Below are 18,398 nucleotides of genomic sequence, written 5' to 3'. Positions count from 1 at the left end.
GTGGTGGGCGCCTATAATCCCAGCTATTCGGGAGACTTAGGCAGGAGAATCACTTGAATCTGGGAGGCAGAGGTTCCAGTGAGCTGAGATCTTGCCACTGCACTCCAGCCTGGGGGACAGAGGGAAACTGTGCCTCAAAATTGTACAAGGTCTATTTGTACATTTGTATCTTTATCATATTCTGAGGGATCTGGATTTCTGCCTTCCCCAAACTCCGCCTTCTCTTCACCTTAGTTTGTCCGTAGGAGTCAGGAAACCCAATGTGTCCTCTTGACAGAGAAGAGGTTGTTCTAACAACATGAAAAGGGGTGGTCTTTATTTGTAACGTGGGACCAGGTCACCAAGATGACAGATTGGTAACAACATCTTAGGTGACCAGTTCCCAGCATCCCCCAAAGGGTTTTCTCAACTAAGCAGGAAGTCTGAAGTTGTTTCTCCAGGATAGTCCCCAAGTCTTGTCCATTTTCCATCACAGCCCTGAACGGAAAACTGTAGCGGACTCTTGATTTGGATGGGAAACTTTATTTAGCGGGGATACCTTGGAGTGAACTGGTTCCCGTTAGCAGGTTTTCCCATGATCCTCATCCTACCCACGGTGATTTCTAAGCAACAAAATCAGCCCAGCAACAATGAGGCCAATCACAAATAAGTCCCAGTGTGGTCCAACGGTGTTGTCCGGTTTCAGCCAGTTCCATCTCATTGTGAACTGCTGGCAAGAGACATTCTGTCAAAAACAATCCAAGCTTCCCACCTCCACTCAGAGCCACCTACTCTTCCCAAACCCACTGCCACCAACCCTCCTCCCACCCATTCCCTTTGCTTCCTTCAGTCTTGGAAAACACAATCTTTGCTTGCTTACAACTTCCACAAGGGGTGTAAATAGCACCTTTAGAATAACCCCAAAGATTTAGACACTTTACGTTTTTTCAAACGGTAGCTCTTTGTGGTACCCCTTGCCACCTGCCATCTGCCTACCAGTCTCGGCTATTGATGGTAAGAACTGTTTTGAAGAAGTATATATAGCACATGCCACTGTGCTTAAGGCTTTGAATGTAATGTGTGCTGGAAAAGAACATCTGCTGAATGAATTAATTGCTTATACTGTGAAGTGTCAACACATACTCAGTAGAACACATAAAATTACTCTGCATGGCAAGTGTAAGACTTTGAATTTGACTTCTCAAAGGAAAGCCAGTCCACAAGAAGCTCCCCGATGGGCCTTGTCACGTTGTCCCTAGGAGTTGCTCATTGGAGACTTTCAGAGCATTGGAGACTTTCAGAAATTCAGGACTTGTTCAAGACAAACTTACATTAAAAAACAGAATATCCCGGAGCAAATGCATAGTTTCCAGTTTCATGAGGGCAAAGAACACAGGTATGTAGGCATCTGGACTCGTTTGAGCAGCCATGTCGTATAATCTTCTGGCCAAGTGAATGTCCTAGAAGGAGAAGAATAGCCCATACCCGTCAGATTCTCTAGGAGTAAGTAAACAGACACCACTGTTCAAAATATCAAATGTAATTAAGGGTACAGGACTTAAGATAGGGAGATTATCATGGATTATCCAGGTGGACCTCAGATAATCAAGTGAACATTTAAACAGAGTTATCTCTGGGCTGGGGGTGGAAGCAAGACAGATGTGGTGGAGGGCGACTTCAGAGAGATCCTCAGCATGAGGGACTCAACTTGCCATTGTTGGAAGGGGCCACATGGAATGAGAAGGAATTTGGACAGTCAATAAGGAAACAAGAACCTTGGTCCTACAACCTCAATTAACTGAATTCCACCAAACAACTGGAATGAGCCCTGCAGTGGATTCTTCCCCAAAGCCCCCAATAAAGAACATTCTTGATTTTAACCTCGTGAAACCCCAAACTGAAGACCCAGTCAAATCACCTGGGCCTTTGGCCTACAGAAACCATGAGATAATAAGCTTGCGTTATTTTAAGTCCCCAAATTTGTAGTGATTTGTTACGGCAAGCATAGAAAATTAACACAGTCTCCAGAAAGCTTTCTTGGATACCCCTGTAACAGCTCCTAATTGTGATTCCAACAAATAGGGTGGAGAATAGGGCCAGGCACAGGGGTTCATGCCTATAGTCCCAGCACTTTGGGAGGCCAAGGCAGGTGGATCACTTGAGGCCAGGAGTTCGAGACCAGCCTGGCCAATATAGTAAAATCCTGTCCCTACTAAAAATGCAAAAAGTAGTCAGGTGTGGTAGTGCATGCCTATAATCCCATTACTTGGGAGGCTGAGGCACGAGAATCGCTTGAATCCAGGAGGCAGAGGTTGCAGTGAGCCAAGATCGTGCCACTGAACTCTAGCCTGGACGACAGAGTGATACTCTGTCTCAAAAGAAAAAAAAATTGTACAGTTCTCTAAAGTAAGTCAGAATACAGGTAGTTAGTGATCATCATCTAAAATTCTCATTGTCTTCATAGTACTTACCATACCTAAAGTTTTAGAATTTATTTATTCATTTGTTTGTCTCCAGGTCCTCAAAAACAAGGACTTGGACTCTCTGTTCATCCCCGAATTCCCAGTCCTTAATGAAGGGCCTAGTACGCAGTAGGTCTTTGATAATACTTATAGGATGATGAAGAAACTATTTTTGGCTCTCATGTTGAAGACAGAGTCCTCAAATGGCATAGTACTATATTTTCAGGAGCTTTTTTTTTTTTTCTTTCATGAATTATGCCATGGCTTTCTTTTTCATCCACTCATGCCTTGTTTTATGTGTTTGCTTTGTTTTTGGTTTGCCCAAACAGAGTGACCATAGGCAAGGTGGAGTTGCTTTTAAAGGTAAAAAGTGCCCTGGGCAGTCCCAGAATTAGATTTTGCTTGGGTGCCCATGGGCTATTTTCAAAAGGAAGGGAAGAAGAAGAGGAATTTTTCACAAACTGTGGTCATCCTAATATCTGTCTTTCTTGCTTCATTACCTAGGCTTCGATACTTGTGAATCATTGAAGCCTCTGCTAAAACTGTTTTTGTTTTGTTTTGTTTTGTTTTGTTTTGGTGGGGGGTTGATGTCTTCTCTTAGCTGTGTTCTGCTTATTATAGCTTAAATATTTTCCAAAGCTTTATGGTCTGGAAAATTGATTTGTTGAAGAAAGAGGAATGTTCTTGCTTGAAATGCAGTTCAGGAGATTGGAACAAATCTTCCTGGAAACATAAAATAGATGTTGTAAAAACTCTAATTGGTGTCTCTGATTCCAACAAATTCAGTGTTCGTTTGAAAGCACCCTGCAGATGATAACAGCTGGGTCGGCCGCACATGTGAAAGACATATTGACTTGAACGGGACGTTTGGGGAAAAGCGGCCTTTGTCAATATCTCAGGCATTCATACTTATTTCTTGTTTGAGGCAGTCGATAGTTATTCATTTATTTCTTGTGGTAAAAGCATTACAATCCAGTCGCTTAGTATTTTATAGTAAAAAATAGTGAGAAGTACCATTAAAGTGGGATGAACTCACTCCTTGTCCAGGAGACCTCACAATTTGCAGTGTGTGTGGGGCTGGGGGGTGAATGTGAAAGCCTTTCTTTAAAATTCCCAGAGAAGGAAATTCCTGAATGCTTCCAGCTAACTACGGCAACTCATATAAAATAAATTTTAGTACTAGACTAGAAAAGACTCCTCATTCTTTGACCCTATTTAGTAAAAAAATCTAAGTCATGCAAACAAAAAAATCTCCTCCTGATGGTGTTTTGATGATGACCACAGTTCATTAAATGAGAAGTCCACTACATACCCAGTCCACTTAGATTTAACTTTTCTGTGGTACATTTGCATTTATTTTGCTTTAAATTCAGTGATTAAAGAGATTATGTAAACCGAGCTGCAGACTCTTGTTAAAGAACATGTTTCTAACTAAAATGATATGTGGATACTGCTCAATATCTAGAGGTTTAAAATAGCTTCTTTTAATTCAAAGATACAGAATTCTTCTGCAGTAAAGTAGCTGGTTTATGAAAATTTTACAATTGCCCGATGCAGGAGTTTCCAGCCCCAAATCTTTGGATGTCAAAAAAAAATTTCTTATACTGGGACAGAGCATGTGAATGGGAAGGTCGTTTTTGAATAATTTATTCTTATTTTCTTTTTATAAATATACCATATGTTAATTAGAGGGAATTTGGAAATATAGAACTGAACAAATAAGAAAAAAAGCCACCCACAATCTCACTGCACAGAGATAACTACTGGTAATATTTTATACACATTCTTCTAGCATTTCATGTATATTCATATATACATACTTTTTAATTTAGAAATTTTTTACTCAGCATAATATTTCATCTTCTGCTTTCTTAACCTAAGAATATATTTCAAATAATATGCTGTGTCCTAATATATTCCGCTAGTCTATAATTTTTTTTTTTGAAACAGGGTCTCGCCATGTCACCCAGTCTGGAGTATGGTAGCAGACTCTTGGCTTACTGCTGCCTCCGCCTCCGGGGCTTGAGCAATCCTCGTACCTCGGCTTCCCGAGTAGCTGGGATTACAGGGACTACAGGTGTGTGCCACCATGCCCAGCTGATTTTTGTATTTTTTTTTTTTGTACAGACCGTGTTTCACCATGATGCCCGTCTAGCCTGGGCATCATATATAACATGGCTTCTATTTTGAAGCATTCTCGTTACTTGTAGAAATTTGTTCTGTAACTAATGGAGCTATACACACAGAAAATACTGTTTTTGTATATTTCTGGTTATTTCCCTAGGTGATAAATGTTTATTTCATGAAAAGTTATGATCATTTCTAAGAAGTGTGTTTTCTGTCCTGCCATATTTCTGAGAGGGCCATTTTAAGTATCTAATTTTAACTTATCCTTTCCAGAAAATAATTCTGGTGTTTAAAGCTTCAGCTGTAACACTCCATGGGTGGTCAGACCAGACAAATGAGAAATAAAAATGCCTTGTGCCATAATCACTTTTGTTTTTGACAGGTCTATTTATAATTTATTTGGTAGATGTGATTTTGTTTTCTCTGCAGAATCCAAAAATACATGTTATCTAGTAGGTCTACATATATGTATTTGAAACTCTTCCCCAAAGGATAATTTCCCCCGCCTTTCTGTCTTACCTTAGGACAGCTTTCCTATCCATTGTCTTTAAACAGACCTGCTTTCTTCCATTTAAAAAGCTTGTCATGTGTTTCTCGTACTCCATGGTACAAACATACTTTTGAACAGGACCTGGCAGTCCTGATTCCCCTATCTGAGTTAGCTGTTACCTCTTTAACATACTGTGATACTTTATTTTTAATTTTTTTCAAGTGTGTGTGTGCCTATATATGACCGCCATTTTAGGCTTAACAGTAACTATGGACAAGTCTCTTCTGTAGTGGACCGTGAGCCCTTTGAAGGTTGTCTTGTTCTTATTGTATCCCCAGAACCAAGCACAGGGCTTACTGATATAGGAAATAGTCCTTGATAAATATTCGAGTGAATAAATGAATGAATGAAAAGCAGAGTGCGATACCGTGGTGGTTTAGAAGTAGATACCTTTTAAATCTGGGGGTTCTGGCCGGGCGTGGTGGCTCACGCCTGTAATCCCAGCACTTTGGGAGGTTGACGCGGGCGGATCACGAGGTCAGGAGATCGAGACCATCCTAACATGGTGAAACCCGGTCTCTACTAAAAAAAAAATACAAAAAAATTAGTCGGGCGTGGTGGTGGGCGCCTGTAGTCCCAGCTACTCGGGAGGCTGAGGCAGGAGAATGGCATGAATACGGGAGCCGGAGTTTGCAGTGAGCCGGGATCGTGCCACTGCACTCCAGCCTGGATCACAGAGCGACACTCCATCTCAAAAAAAAAAAAAAAATTAGCTGGGCATAGTGGTGTGCGCCTGTAGTCCCAGCTACTGGGGAGGCTGCAGTGGGAGAATCACTTGAACCCGGGAGGCAGAGGTTGCAGTGACCCAAGATTGCACCACTGCACTCCAGCCTGGTGACAGAACGAGACTCCCTGTTAAAAAAAAAAAAAAAAAAAAAAAAATCTGGGGTTCCTTGAAGGATTCCTAAAGGAGATGACATTGGGGCTGTTCTTTGAAAAATGGACTGGTTTTCAATGGGCATAAATATGGGTTAAGATCATTCCAGCAAAAGGATGGTATCTCAGGAGGGCTCAGGCCAAGGTCTTTGAGGGGAAGGAATAAGTAGCCTAGAATCTAGATAGGGCAAAGCGCTGTATCACACCGTTATTATCAAGGTAGGCTAGGTCACTGGGGGCTTTGAATGTGGAATAGAAGTCTGGACTTCATTTAGCAATAAAAAGTAAATAAGATTCTTTTTATTTGTGTGTTTGCTTGTTTGTATTTTTTGGCGGTTTTATTTGGGGGAGAGGGTAGGATAGAGGGGTGGGTAGGATGAAGGAGGTTACAATATCAGAGTTATATTTTATCAAGAATGACCTGGCAGTGCTTTGTTAGATGAATTATTTATTAAGATAATGCTATCTGTAACAAATCCCCAAATTTTAATGGCTTAACACAATAGAAGTTTATTTCTCCCCCATTCAGCATTCCAAAATGTATATTGCTGGTTGGTAGTGAATTTTCTTCATGTGGTAATTGTGGGGCCCAGGCTCCTTCCATCACCTGGTTTTGGGGTCCCCTAAAGCCTTTGTATTTCCTGGTGCCTTCAGCCGATGGATGGGAAAGCGACTGGGGGCAGCCCCATCTACTTCTTGGCTGCCTTAGCCCAGGAATGACACTCTTCACTTTCACTTCCATGCCCTCGGGAGAGCTAGCACGGGGATCCAAAGGAGCCCTCAGGAGAGCTAGCACGGGGATCCAAAGGAGGCTGGAGCCCTCGCAAGAGCTGGCACGCGGATCCAAAGGAGCCCTCGCGAGAGCTAGCACGCGGATCCAAAGGAGCCCTCGCGAGAGCTAGCACGCGGATCCAAAGGAGGCTGGAGCCCTAGCGAGAGCTGGCACGCGGATCCAAAGGAGCCCTCGCGAGAGCTGGCACGCGGATCCAAAGGAGGCTGGAGAACATAGTCTTTGACTAGGCGGGTGAACCCCAGCTACAAGTCCTCACTATGGATGGGGGATTGCAAATCTTTGGTGAATAGAGTCATCTCGGTCACAGATTTAAAGGGAGAACACTAGAATGGAAGACCCCTGAGTAGTCGTTGCTACGAGCTGAGGTGAGCAGAAGGTCAGAGGCAAGGTACAGACAGAAGGGATGGCCGGGAGGGGATGGGCAACAGGCCTTGTTCATGGTGCAATTTCCAAAGTACTTACAAATCAAGTATCAATAGAAAAACTGTTTGTTTTTTGAGTATTTTTTTGAGAGGGAGTCTCGCTCTGTCACCCAGGCTGGATCTTAGCTCACTGCACCCTCTGCCTTCGGGGTTAAAGCTATTCTCGTGCCTCAGCCTCCCAAGTGGCTGGGATTATAGGCGCATGCTACCTTGCCCAGCTAATTTTTGTATTTTTAGTAGAGACAAGGTTTCGCCATGTTAGCCTGGCTGGTCTCAAACTCCTGACCTCAAGTGATCTGCCCACCTCAGCCTCAGAATGTGCTGGGATTACAGGTGTGAGCCACCACGCCTAGACCCTGAGAAGCAATTTCATAACAACGTGTGTGTGAATGCTTGTGTTTCTAAACTACTTCAGGTCCTCTCCCAATTCCTCACCAGGCATTATTCAGTGTTCCCAGAACAATGATGCAGTCAGTCCTGGCCCAGTTTAAGACAATGAGCTCACTGGCTGAGATGCTTCTCAGTGAAGCTACTAGGATAACTCACCTGCATCATCCTAGCCCCAACTTCCTTTCTGAAAGATGGATGATAACAACAATGACCCATATTTTAATATTGATTTACCAAGAGATGATTTATATCTAACTTTCTTCCCCAGAGGTCTTAAATGTCTGCATGTTTATAAAGCAATACTCTGTATCACCTTCTTTGATTCTCGAAGATACTGTAGTAGTGGTATTACACTCATCTTTCTCACTGGTTTGCATGAGGATTAACTAATAAAGAGGATTGCGAAGTGCCTCACTGAAGAAATGCTTAATTACTTGATGACTTAACTGCTGGGAAGGCGTATTCTCCTACTCTCTTTTCTTTCATTTGAACAAGCTTTGGGCTTTTAATTACCAGGATATTCATTTTAAGAATTAGAGAAGGTGATAGCGCCTTGTTAATTTGACTCTGAGATGGCAAGATACCTTTGGGTACTCAGTTATTGTTTTCCTAATTGCTAAACAAAAGAAACCAAATAAAAACAAAGGGCAATGGTCCCTCATTAGCTCAGCCTAAAATTCTCATATCCCGGTGGGAGGTTACTAGTAGTCTCTGCTTTTTTGTTGTTGTTTTTAATGTAGAGACTTTCTGTAGGAAAATAAAATAGACTTCTGACTGAAAGAGACTGAACAAAATGAACTATCCATGATTTAACAAGAACCCTGGCAGAAAAGAACAGAAAACTGGCCAGAGAGAAACTTCAAAGTGTTTTCCTGAATGTATGAAACGTATGTCTTAACAACTACTATTTGACATTGCGAAGGAAGTGCTTAGGAAAGAGATCAGTGGTGACTCCAAAGAGAAAAACCAAACCCTCTGATGGTCCGCCAGCCAGGCACTGGCTTGCAGTGTGCTCTCCCCAGCATTGCTGGCTCTGTGTCCTGAGAGGACACCCTGCCTGTCCCCAGGGACTCAGGCAAAATGGCCTCGCTTAGGCGCGAATACAGCTGTCAGGGCGACCAAGTCCTTTTTGAATAACATGGTGGTGCCGGGGATAGGAAAGCTAACATGGATTTGACACATGGAGTGGGGTCACTTCATCCCTTCTATAGACAGTGCTTCTCCCATATTATATTTTGCACTAGGAATGATGAGTAAAGAAAGGCTTTAATCTTATTGAAGCCTTACTTAGCAGTTGCTCTAATTCCCTTTTGATCTAAATAACAGTCATTCTACACACTGTTTGACTACAAAGCCCTTTCACAAAAGCTTATTCATTTTATCCTTAAAGCCTGGGGTAGGGCAGGTATCTGTTTTACTGAGGTGGATAATGGGTGAGGGACCCAGGGATGGCTAAATAAAATCCTAAGAATCATCCAATTTAGCTATCCCATCCTGTCCCATTCTTACCCACATTTTACAAACATAGGAAGCTTACACCTGCTAGAAATGGGGGAAACAGACTGGATTTGGATTTGACATTCCACTGCTTAGGGTGCCAGGGCTAATGAAAAATGATCAACCAAAAGGCAGGCTACAGGGGAGGACAGGACGGCAGGGATCCATACCTCTGAATAAGAAGCCCTTCACTGTGCACCATTAGCAATAGGAAATTCCCTACCAATAATTCTCAATTACTAGCACAACTGGAAGAAAGAAGAGAGCATAGGAAAGCCAGCAATTCCCACGTTATTTGGCTCTAGAAATGGAGCCAGGAATATAAACACCGAAAAGAAACACATGCTTGAGCACCAAGAATGACTCACTGCAAGGCCCACTCTTTCACCAAAAAACAGGGTCAGGCAGGGCTGGGTTCAAATTCTGGCTCCACCATTGATGACCTCCGCAAGCTGCTTGGTCAAATGACATAACCTCTCTGCACTGTGGCTTCCTGATGCGTACACTGGATAGTTCTAGGGCTTATCTCATTGAGTGGTTGTGTGATGTAAATGACAGAAACACATAGCCCACTTAACCCAATGCCTGGCTATTGCTATCATTATTGGTACTGAATACACCTTTCTCACTCTGTGAGACCCTGATGTCATCTTCTGCCTTAATTACACTCACTGTCTAAGAGATTTATCAATACCACCTTGTAGTGCTGGCTCTTTTTCTAAATGAATATGACTCATTGCCTCAAGTCAAGTATAGTCTTGGGGGACTGGAGATTCACTCTCTTGGGCCTTTCTAGAGTATCCAGCACTAGGTCATGTACACAGTAGGTGCTTCATAAGACTTTTCTGGATTAATACCACCTTGGTATCCAGCTGTGGTCTCTTTTCGCTTTCTCCTTGTTCCTGAGAGCTTGAGAACCAGTGGAAATTTTAATGGAAAAGAAGGCCCAGAGGTGAAGGGAAATGGAGACAGGGCCTACTGGAAAAAGCATGTGCTGGAAAAAGCAGGAACTTATTAATTGAATTGGCCTAGACTAGATCTCTTCTACTCACTAGTTATGTCTTTGGCATAAATGGAGAAAATAACTTCTATCTCATAGGGTTCATATTGGAGTAAGTAATATGTATTGGCACATGAGAGGGATTTGGCAGATGTTAAGTCCTTTCTTTCCTTCCTCCACATTGAGGACATCAATGAAATTCAAAACATTTACACATTTTCTCTTCCCACACAGATGTCATTACTAGGTTTGAATTATTACCAACACAGTTACCTTTGCGATGCCTAAGCCATGTTCATACATATAAGCCAGATTGAACATGGCTTGTGCGTTGTGGTATTTGTCGGCTGCAATGCTGTAGTGTGTGGCTGCTGTTTGATAGTCTTTCTTAGTCCCATAGCCATAGTAATGGTAATCTCCAATTTTTACTCTAGCAAATGCATTGCCTGATAGAAATATTAGAAAAAGAAGAATCATAACTCAAATGACTTATGTATAGTTCTCAGGAATTCAACCTAATAATCTTGTTTCAGTCCTTTAAAATATATATGTATGTATAACCAAGTATAAAAAAGAACCAAAAACACTCAGAACCCCAGAACTGGAATTAGATATACTTTATGCAATACAAATATAACACTCAATGCTAACTGTCTTCATTATAGTGTAACATCCATGGTATAGTACAATTTTATTTTATTTTATTTTATTTTTTGAGATAGTTTCATCCTTGTTGCCCAGGCTGGCAGGCTGGAATGCAATGGCACATTCTGCAACTTCTGCCTCTCAGGTTCAAGCGATTCACCTGCCTCAGCCTCCCAAGTAGTTGGGATTACAGGCCCCCACCACCACACCCAGCTAATTTTTTTGTATTTTTAGTAGAGACGGGGTTTCACCATGTTGGCCAGGCTGGTCTTGAACTTCTGACCTCAGGTGATCCACCCGCCTTGGCCTCCCAAAGTGCGGGGATTACAGGCATGAGCCACCGCACCTGGCCAAATGTTCTTAAAGAACAAGAAATTACCAATTTTATCTTTTAATTTTTTTAAGTAGGTTAACTCTTGGGAAGCTGGACCCCATCACTCCCATTCTCAGATGTCACTCCTGAAGCTCTACTCTCCTGCGTCACCACTGTCACCTTCTTTCCCAGATCAATCCCATCCGCCATTCAAACACGCTCTAGCATCTTCTATGAACAAAAATAAACCCTCTCTTTATCCTGTGGTGTCTCCTTCTAGCTCATGCCCCATTTCTCTGTTTCCCTTTACACTGAACCTTTTCAAAAGTGTGTTCTGTGCTCGCTGTCTCCAAAGCTTCACCTCCCATGGACTCTTCAACCCACTACAACCTGGCTTCTGCCCCGTTGCCCGTGAAGCTGCTATTTTGAAGGTGGTAGATGGCCTTCATACAGCCAAATCCATCGCCACATCTCTGTCCTCATCTTACCCGATGTCCAAGCAGCACTGGCGTGATGGGCCCCATCTGCCCAAGCACTGTCCTGTCGGAGCATTGATGGCACTGCCTTCTCTTGGTTTCCCTTCTACCTCATGGGCTCTTTATTTCAAACTCTTGCCTGACTCCTCCTCTGCCCAGTTCCTAAATGTGGAATGTCAAGGGCTTGCCCCTAACTCCTTTTTTTTTTCTCTTTCTTCTTTCCCCTCTTTTCTCTTCTCTCGCCTCTCCTCCCCGCCTGTCTCCAACATTCTGCTTCATCTCAACTGTTTCTCTGGGTGACCTCGTTTCGTTCCATTGACTGTCTTTATTAACTATTTCTAAATTTATGTCTACCATCTTTCTCTCCCCGAGGCCCAGGTTCTTATGATTGCCTTCTTGATGTCTGCACTTGGATTTCAAACTTAAAATGCCCAATAGAGATTTCCTAGCACCCTACACACCTTCCTCCAAACGAAATAGTTTCTTCCCTGTCTCAGTACAGCGCCCCCATTGTTCAGGCCATAAGTCTGGGGGAATTATTCCTAGTTCTTTTTCCCTTGCTTCCATCAGCCAATTCATCAAGTCCTATAGGTTGTGCCTCTGAAACATGCTCAACTCTTGACATCTCCTCCACTGCCTATTCCAGCCTACAATACTACAATAGGCTTCAAATTCTTCTTTTATCTTCACTTTCCAACCCGTTCTTCACACAACAGCCAGGGCGATCTTTTTATTTTTATTTTATTTTTATTTATTTATTTTTGAGACAAGGCCTGGCTTTGTCGCATAGGCTGTAGTGCAATGGCATGATCTCAGCTTACTGCAATCTCAGCCTCCCAAGTTCAAGCGATCCTCCTATCCCAGCCTCCCAAGTAACTAGGACTACAGGCATGCACCGCCATACCCATATTCACCATATTGCTCTGGCTTGTCTCAAACTCCTGGGCTCAAGCAATCCTCCCAACTCAGCCTCCCAAAGTGCTGGGATTGCAGGCGTGAGCCACCACACCCAGCCAGCATGATATATATATATGTAAAATACATGTATATGCTATATATAGTATATATGTAACAGTTTTATTGAGATACAATTCACATACCATCCAATTTACCCATTTAAAGGGTACAACGAAATGGTTTTTCATATATTCAGAGATGTGCAAGCATTACCACAATTTTAGAATAGTTCAATCACTCTGAAGAGAAACCTCATACTGTTTAGCTAGAGGATGATCTTTTTAAAATGTAAAATCAAGTTATGTTATTTGCTTGTGTAAAATCTTCCAATGACTTCACTTTGCCCTTGGAATAATAATCAGACTCCTTACGACCTACAAGTCATGCCTCACCTGCCCTCTGCACAAGATCCCTGCATTTGATTCCTCAAGGCCCTCTACCTGGCAGGTTCGGAATTCTCTGACTCTTCCGTGGCTGGCTTCTCTTCATTCTCAGAATCGCCAATGCCACTTCTCTCCTACAGGCCGTCTCCAATTACCTTGTCTAAAGTTCCCCTCAGCCCCAACCCCAGAAGTTATCTACGTCAACTCCATGTTTTATTTCCTTCACAGCATGTCACTGCTATCTGATTTGCTTGCTAGTTTATTTTCTCTCTTCCGCATGAGGGCAGGCACTTCATGAGGACAAGCACCTTGAACTCTTAATCACTGATACAGTCGCAGAACCTGGAATGGTACTTGATAAATACATATGGAATGAATGGATGGACATGCAAGGAAACTTTTTAGATAATACTTTCCCCAGATATTAAGTACTTTAGAATATTACTTTCCAAAAAACATGAATATGTCAAGTCGAAAAAAGTCATGTGACTTTTTAAGATCTATCAGTCTTTTGAAGTCCACTTAGGGATGACCCCTCAGGGTCCCCTTGGGGTCTATGTTCCCATCCACTAGGAGAGTGTTGATTGGAAAGATGAGGGAACACTCATCTAGGACGGCCATCTCAGCTATGGCCAGCCCTTCTGGCATGGTCTTGGCTTACTCAGAAAAAGAGGAAGTGCCCTGTATGGGCTCAGGTCTAGCATTAAGTGATATAGGACTCCTTCCAAAATTTTCTCATTTGGCCTAATGTAGTGCCTAACATCCTTTGGAATTTATTCCTTTAGGTACTGAAATTCTAATCTTGTAGAATCTTCTGTTAAAATGTAGACACTTCAAAAAGATATAATACTGTGAACCATCTTTAAGTCTCTCTGAATACAGCTAACATTGTAAAATTCTTTTTTATTTATTTTATTATTATTATCATCGAGACATAATCTCACTCTGTTGCCCAGGCTTGAGTGCAGTGATGTGATCACGGCTCACGCAGCCTCAATCTCCAGGGCTCAAGAGATCCTCCTGCCGCAGCCCCTTGAGTAGCTGGAACTACAGGTACACACCACCACACCCAACTAATTTTTTTTTTATCTTTTATTTTTTTGTAGAGATGATGTCTCACTATGTTGCCCAGCCTGTTCTTGAACTATTGGCCTCAAACAATTCTCCCAATTTGGTCTCCCAAAGTGCTGGGATTACAGGTGTGAACCACTGCACCTGGTCTATAAAATTCTTAGCTGACAAAGACATTAGTTATCTGGGCTTGCTTTCCAGATGCTTCCAAATGTACAGGTCAGTAACTGGGAGCAAGAACTTATAAGAATGATGCCCAGAAAAGAGGCCTGAGGGAGTCTGGAGAAGCAGGAGGTCCATGGAGCCCTAAAGAGAAACCTAGTCCATCTCTAATTTTGCCCAAAGCTGCCCTCCTTTGACCCTAAGATTTCTCTTGGGCTATAACCACAAAGATATAGGACAATTCTGTGCATTTTCAAGTTGTGTGGGCAGTAAGCAGCATCCCTGAAGTCTCTAATAATGGAAGGCAGTGAACAAGCTGGTTCTTGGGGGAATTCAGCTCCACCCTAATGAGGGGGCTGACTGGCAGTATGTGGTGATCCGGACAGGCTCCCGTGGGGATCAACTGACAGTGGAGGGATTTCCACTTTGATTTCATAGTCACAGGGCAGTGACTGAGTCCTGATGGTTCAGCACCCTCTTCACATGAGTAACTGCTAAAAGGAGTATGGCCAGTGACTAATTGGAAAATTTCGTTATTAGATTTCCTAACCCCAAGTGAGCCACTCAGTAACCATATCTTCAGGGACATTTATGCCTGACCTCTCTTAGGACACATGATTATTTTTAGCAGTCTGACTTTCTTATATTGAGAAATTCAGTTTAATATCAGTGTACCAGCTGGGTGCCAGTACAGGCTAACGCCGGTAATCCAAGCACTTTGGGAGGCCGAGGCAGGCGGATCACGAGGTCAAGAGATCAATACCATCCTGGTCAACATGGCGAAACCCCGTCTCTACTAAAAATACAAAAATTAGCTGGGCATGGTGGCGCATGCCTGTAGTCCCAGCTGCTTGGGAGGCCAAGGCAGGAGAATCGCTTGAACCCGGGAGGCACAGGGTGCAGTGAGTCGAGATCGCGCCACTGCACCCCAGCCTGGAGACAGAGCAAGACTCCGTCTCAAAAGAAAAAAATATGTATGTATCAATGTACCCTTGTTTTTAATGTCTCTTTTCCTTGCTGCAATTTCCACACTATTTCCTGGCTTGGAATAAACCTGTATTTGTTGTAATTGAGCTGATTGGCCATGGCTGAGAGGTTGCGGGTATTGTTTCCCCACTCTAAATAAGGCCTTCATTGCATTTTATAAAACATAGACTTTTTAAGGGGAATGTCTCACTAAAATTGCACTGATGGCTTGTTGCTGTGCTACCGGCTCAGCTGGATGTGAGAAAGCACCACTGTGACTTTTTCCTCTGCTTCATATTAGTGTCAGCTGAAAATAATTTTTTATCCTATTCACTTCCTGTGAAAAGGGATGATTTGGCCTTAGCATAAGACAATTTTAAGAAACCTAATTGGAAGCAAAATTGCTCTCTTATTGCAAGAGAGTTTTCACATATCCAAATGCCAATGGTGACAGCTTTGCAGTATTTCTCTGCTTTTAATAATATAATTTTAGAGGAAAAATAGTAAGAGACATTGCAATGCAATGCAAATACCACTTGCCATTGCTTTTCCCACCACTGGTATCTTATATTCCTTATTCATGTGATGCCAGCAAGCGAGACATGGAAACTCGAGGAAAAGGGAGAGGATCCTGCCATGTATCTGTTTTGTTTTGGTTTGGTTTTTCATTCTTATGTGCTAATGATTGTAGTAAAGATCTGAAGTTTATGGTAGTCATCAATGTGATATTTTAATAGAGAAATCACATGAGCCTTAGATACATACATAACTAATTTTGCTTGTAAACTCATTGAGACATGGGTCACATCTCTGATTAGTTCAGTCAAGATCTCAGCAATGAATGAATGAAGCCAGACCAAGAAACTGGTTTCTTGAGTAAAATTGTATATTTCAAAGAACTGTTCTGGTGCCATGGAGACAGAGCTGTAGAAAAATTCCTATGGTTTGCTGAACCAGGGACCTTGATAATAATGAGGAAAATAAATTCCTGGAAATGATCTCTAACCAAAGACTGACCCTAACATCCGTATAGTTTGAAATGTCACCTACTTGATATTCTGCTCCTTGCTGCCTATGTGCACAAACACGCAGCTAAAGCAAACCTGATGAATAACAGAGGACAGGGACCGGGTATGTGCTTATTTTTATTTGGGTTCTATACCTTGAATGGCAGCTCGATTCCATAGTAGAAGCGCCATTGGATACATCTTCTCTTTTTCAAGAATGTTAGCCTTTTCTAAAAAAAGGAGACATTCCGTTAGGAAGGCTTAAAATGCCTCTGTAGTAAAGTCATATATGCATATGTATGATTGGGGGATTGCAGAGAATTTTAACTTATCTTACTAGATTCCAAAATGAATGCTGAATTGCTTTGAGCCACTTCATATCCCATTTCTGCAAGCAGTGCATACTGAACAAGAGAAGAATCTATATCACCATCCTTATAGGCAAAGTAAGCTGTCAGGAATTTCTCAGCCCAGTGGCCTAGTTCACAGACACCTTTATAAAGCTGTATATGGGAAGAGAAATCAAGGAGACTAGTTAGCTAGTGTGCTTCACCCCAGGCAAATAAGAAATGAAATCAGTCTTCAGCTCCTATGGGCTGGTCAGGGAAGGATTTTAGGTCTATATTTTGCAAATTATTTAGGGTAAAGAGTTAATACCTTTTATAGGCACAAAGATCAGAAGTGTTTGGGTTTGTTTGTTTTGTTTTTGTCTTGAGGGAAACTTCCTCAGCCTTATTTTAAATTTGTATAATAAACTTCCCTGACTTGGAGGCTATGTGGAATAATAAGAATGTATCGCTAGTGTGTGTGTGTGTGTGCGTGTGTGTGTGTGTGTGTGTGTGTGTTTTAAAGGGACTTTCTGAGCATTGCGGCTCTGCAAGGGCAAGTTATAAGGCCACAGCTGATGTGAAAAGGAGAGAATGAAGGGAAGACAGTGCCGGAGGGTGTAGGTGACATAACTGTGAGGAAGGTGTGCAGAGCCCTAGGGGGACAAATGTCAACTTAGCTGAATAGCCCTTATGTAACCAAAAGAGGTTAGCCATACATAATTCATTAGGAAGTTGGCAAAGGAGCAAATCTAAAGATAGATCATTAGCTGGCAGCTTTTGAAATGAGCTTCAGAGGGGCCAGATTGCAACATAGAGTATTTATGCTGGTGCAGCAGACGTGTTTAATAAATCAATGAAGGACATTAAGGTCCTAAAAGCATTCTTTTGGAAAGCGCGTCATTGGCTCAGACTGAGAGAATTCACTTTCTCAATTGTCATCCAAATCATCAAAAACCAAAGGATGCTGCTTTCTGGGAAGAAGTGGGCTACATTTTCTAGGCTAAATCTAGCCTTTCGTTTCCCAAGTAGCAACTCCCTATCCCACTAGAAGTGCCAAATTGCCCTGGTGATTTGATTGAATTCTGAAACAGCGCTCCTTAACTGCATATTGAGGTGAGCTCTGAACTTGATGAAAAGCCAAATGTCAGAGAGAGGAGAGATCTTTTCTCTGTCTCCCCCACCCCGAGTTACATCACTGCTTTTCCCCTCTGACAAATGTCAGTATTCACATTGTCAACTGGAAGAAAAGAGGTAATATTTATAAAATCAAAGACACCAACAATTTAAGAACAGTATCACCTCCTCTGTGTCATATATGACAAGTGCTTTAAAAACAGCCTCATATTGCATTTACCTCCACAGCAGTTCTGCATGATCTTACTACTCCCGTTCCTGTTGCATACATCTCGGCCAGATAATAAATGGCGAGGGGCTGCCCACTCTGAGATGCCAAGTAAAAATATTTGAAGGCAAGTTTATAATCCTTCCATATTCCAGAGCCAGCTGAAAATGAAAATTGTTTTAAGCCATCCCTTATTGACTTTATTTTTTATATTATAATCACTGGATATAATAGTCATTGTGATGCCTGCTATTTAAATACAATGGGAAAAACCAACCAAAAGTCAAGCTACTCTAAATCCACTATTTGTGAAGGTGGGGGTGAACACTGAGTTTGGTTCTAAGTAAGAATATGGAAATTTATATTCTTGAGCCATTCTGAAAAAATAATCGAGAAAGAAGGACTACTTAGTCTTGTGAAAGTATCTTCCCACTATGGCATAACTAAAGTTAATGCAAAGGAAACCAAGTGATGGTCTCTGAGGACCCGAAGCCCCACCATGATGCATCTCGCCATCTTTGTCATCCTTCCTTATCAGGGCACCCATATAGCTTCTCCCAGCCACAACTGTGGCGTGTATGCAGCAGGTAAATCCTAGCTCCAAGAAGCCAAACTCTCACCAAACTCCTGCTTACAGCAGGAATAGGCATT

General features: G+C 42.2%; 1 protein-coding gene across 4 annotated transcripts in view; it reads right to left on the bottom strand.

Moving 5' to 3' along the window:
- Positions 1-350: 350 nt before the first annotated feature.
- The window catches only part of SEL1L2 (SEL1L2 adaptor subunit of SYVN1 ubiquitin ligase), a 138,311-nt gene continuing 120,263 nt past the window's right edge, over positions 351-18,398 (bottom strand). For 2 of the 4 annotated variants that reach the window (XM_074004747.1, XM_065521850.1), the window contains 6 exons: positions 17,760-17,908; positions 16,414-16,579; positions 16,232-16,306; positions 10,370-10,542; positions 1,311-1,439; positions 351-706 (listed from right to left, as the gene is read on the bottom strand). In XM_074004747.1, the coding sequence (XP_073860848.1) occupies positions 587-706; positions 1,311-1,439; positions 10,370-10,542; positions 16,232-16,306; positions 16,414-16,579; positions 17,760-17,908 (812 nt within the window). In that variant the 3' untranslated portion in view covers positions 351-586. Of the gene's footprint in view, positions 710-1,310; positions 1,440-10,369; positions 10,543-16,231; positions 16,307-16,413; positions 16,580-17,759; positions 17,909-18,398 lie in introns of all 4 variants that reach the window. The other 2 variants (XM_065521851.1, XM_045364083.2) reach the window with 2 other exon arrangements.

This window comes from Macaca fascicularis, chromosome 10, assembly GCF_037993035.2.
Source record: "Macaca fascicularis isolate 582-1 chromosome 10, T2T-MFA8v1.1".
Classification (NCBI taxonomy): Eukaryota; Metazoa; Chordata; class Mammalia; order Primates; family Cercopithecidae; genus Macaca; species Macaca fascicularis.
The sequence above is the reverse complement of the archived record's forward strand: the minus strand, read 5'-3'. Positions and strand labels throughout refer to the sequence as shown.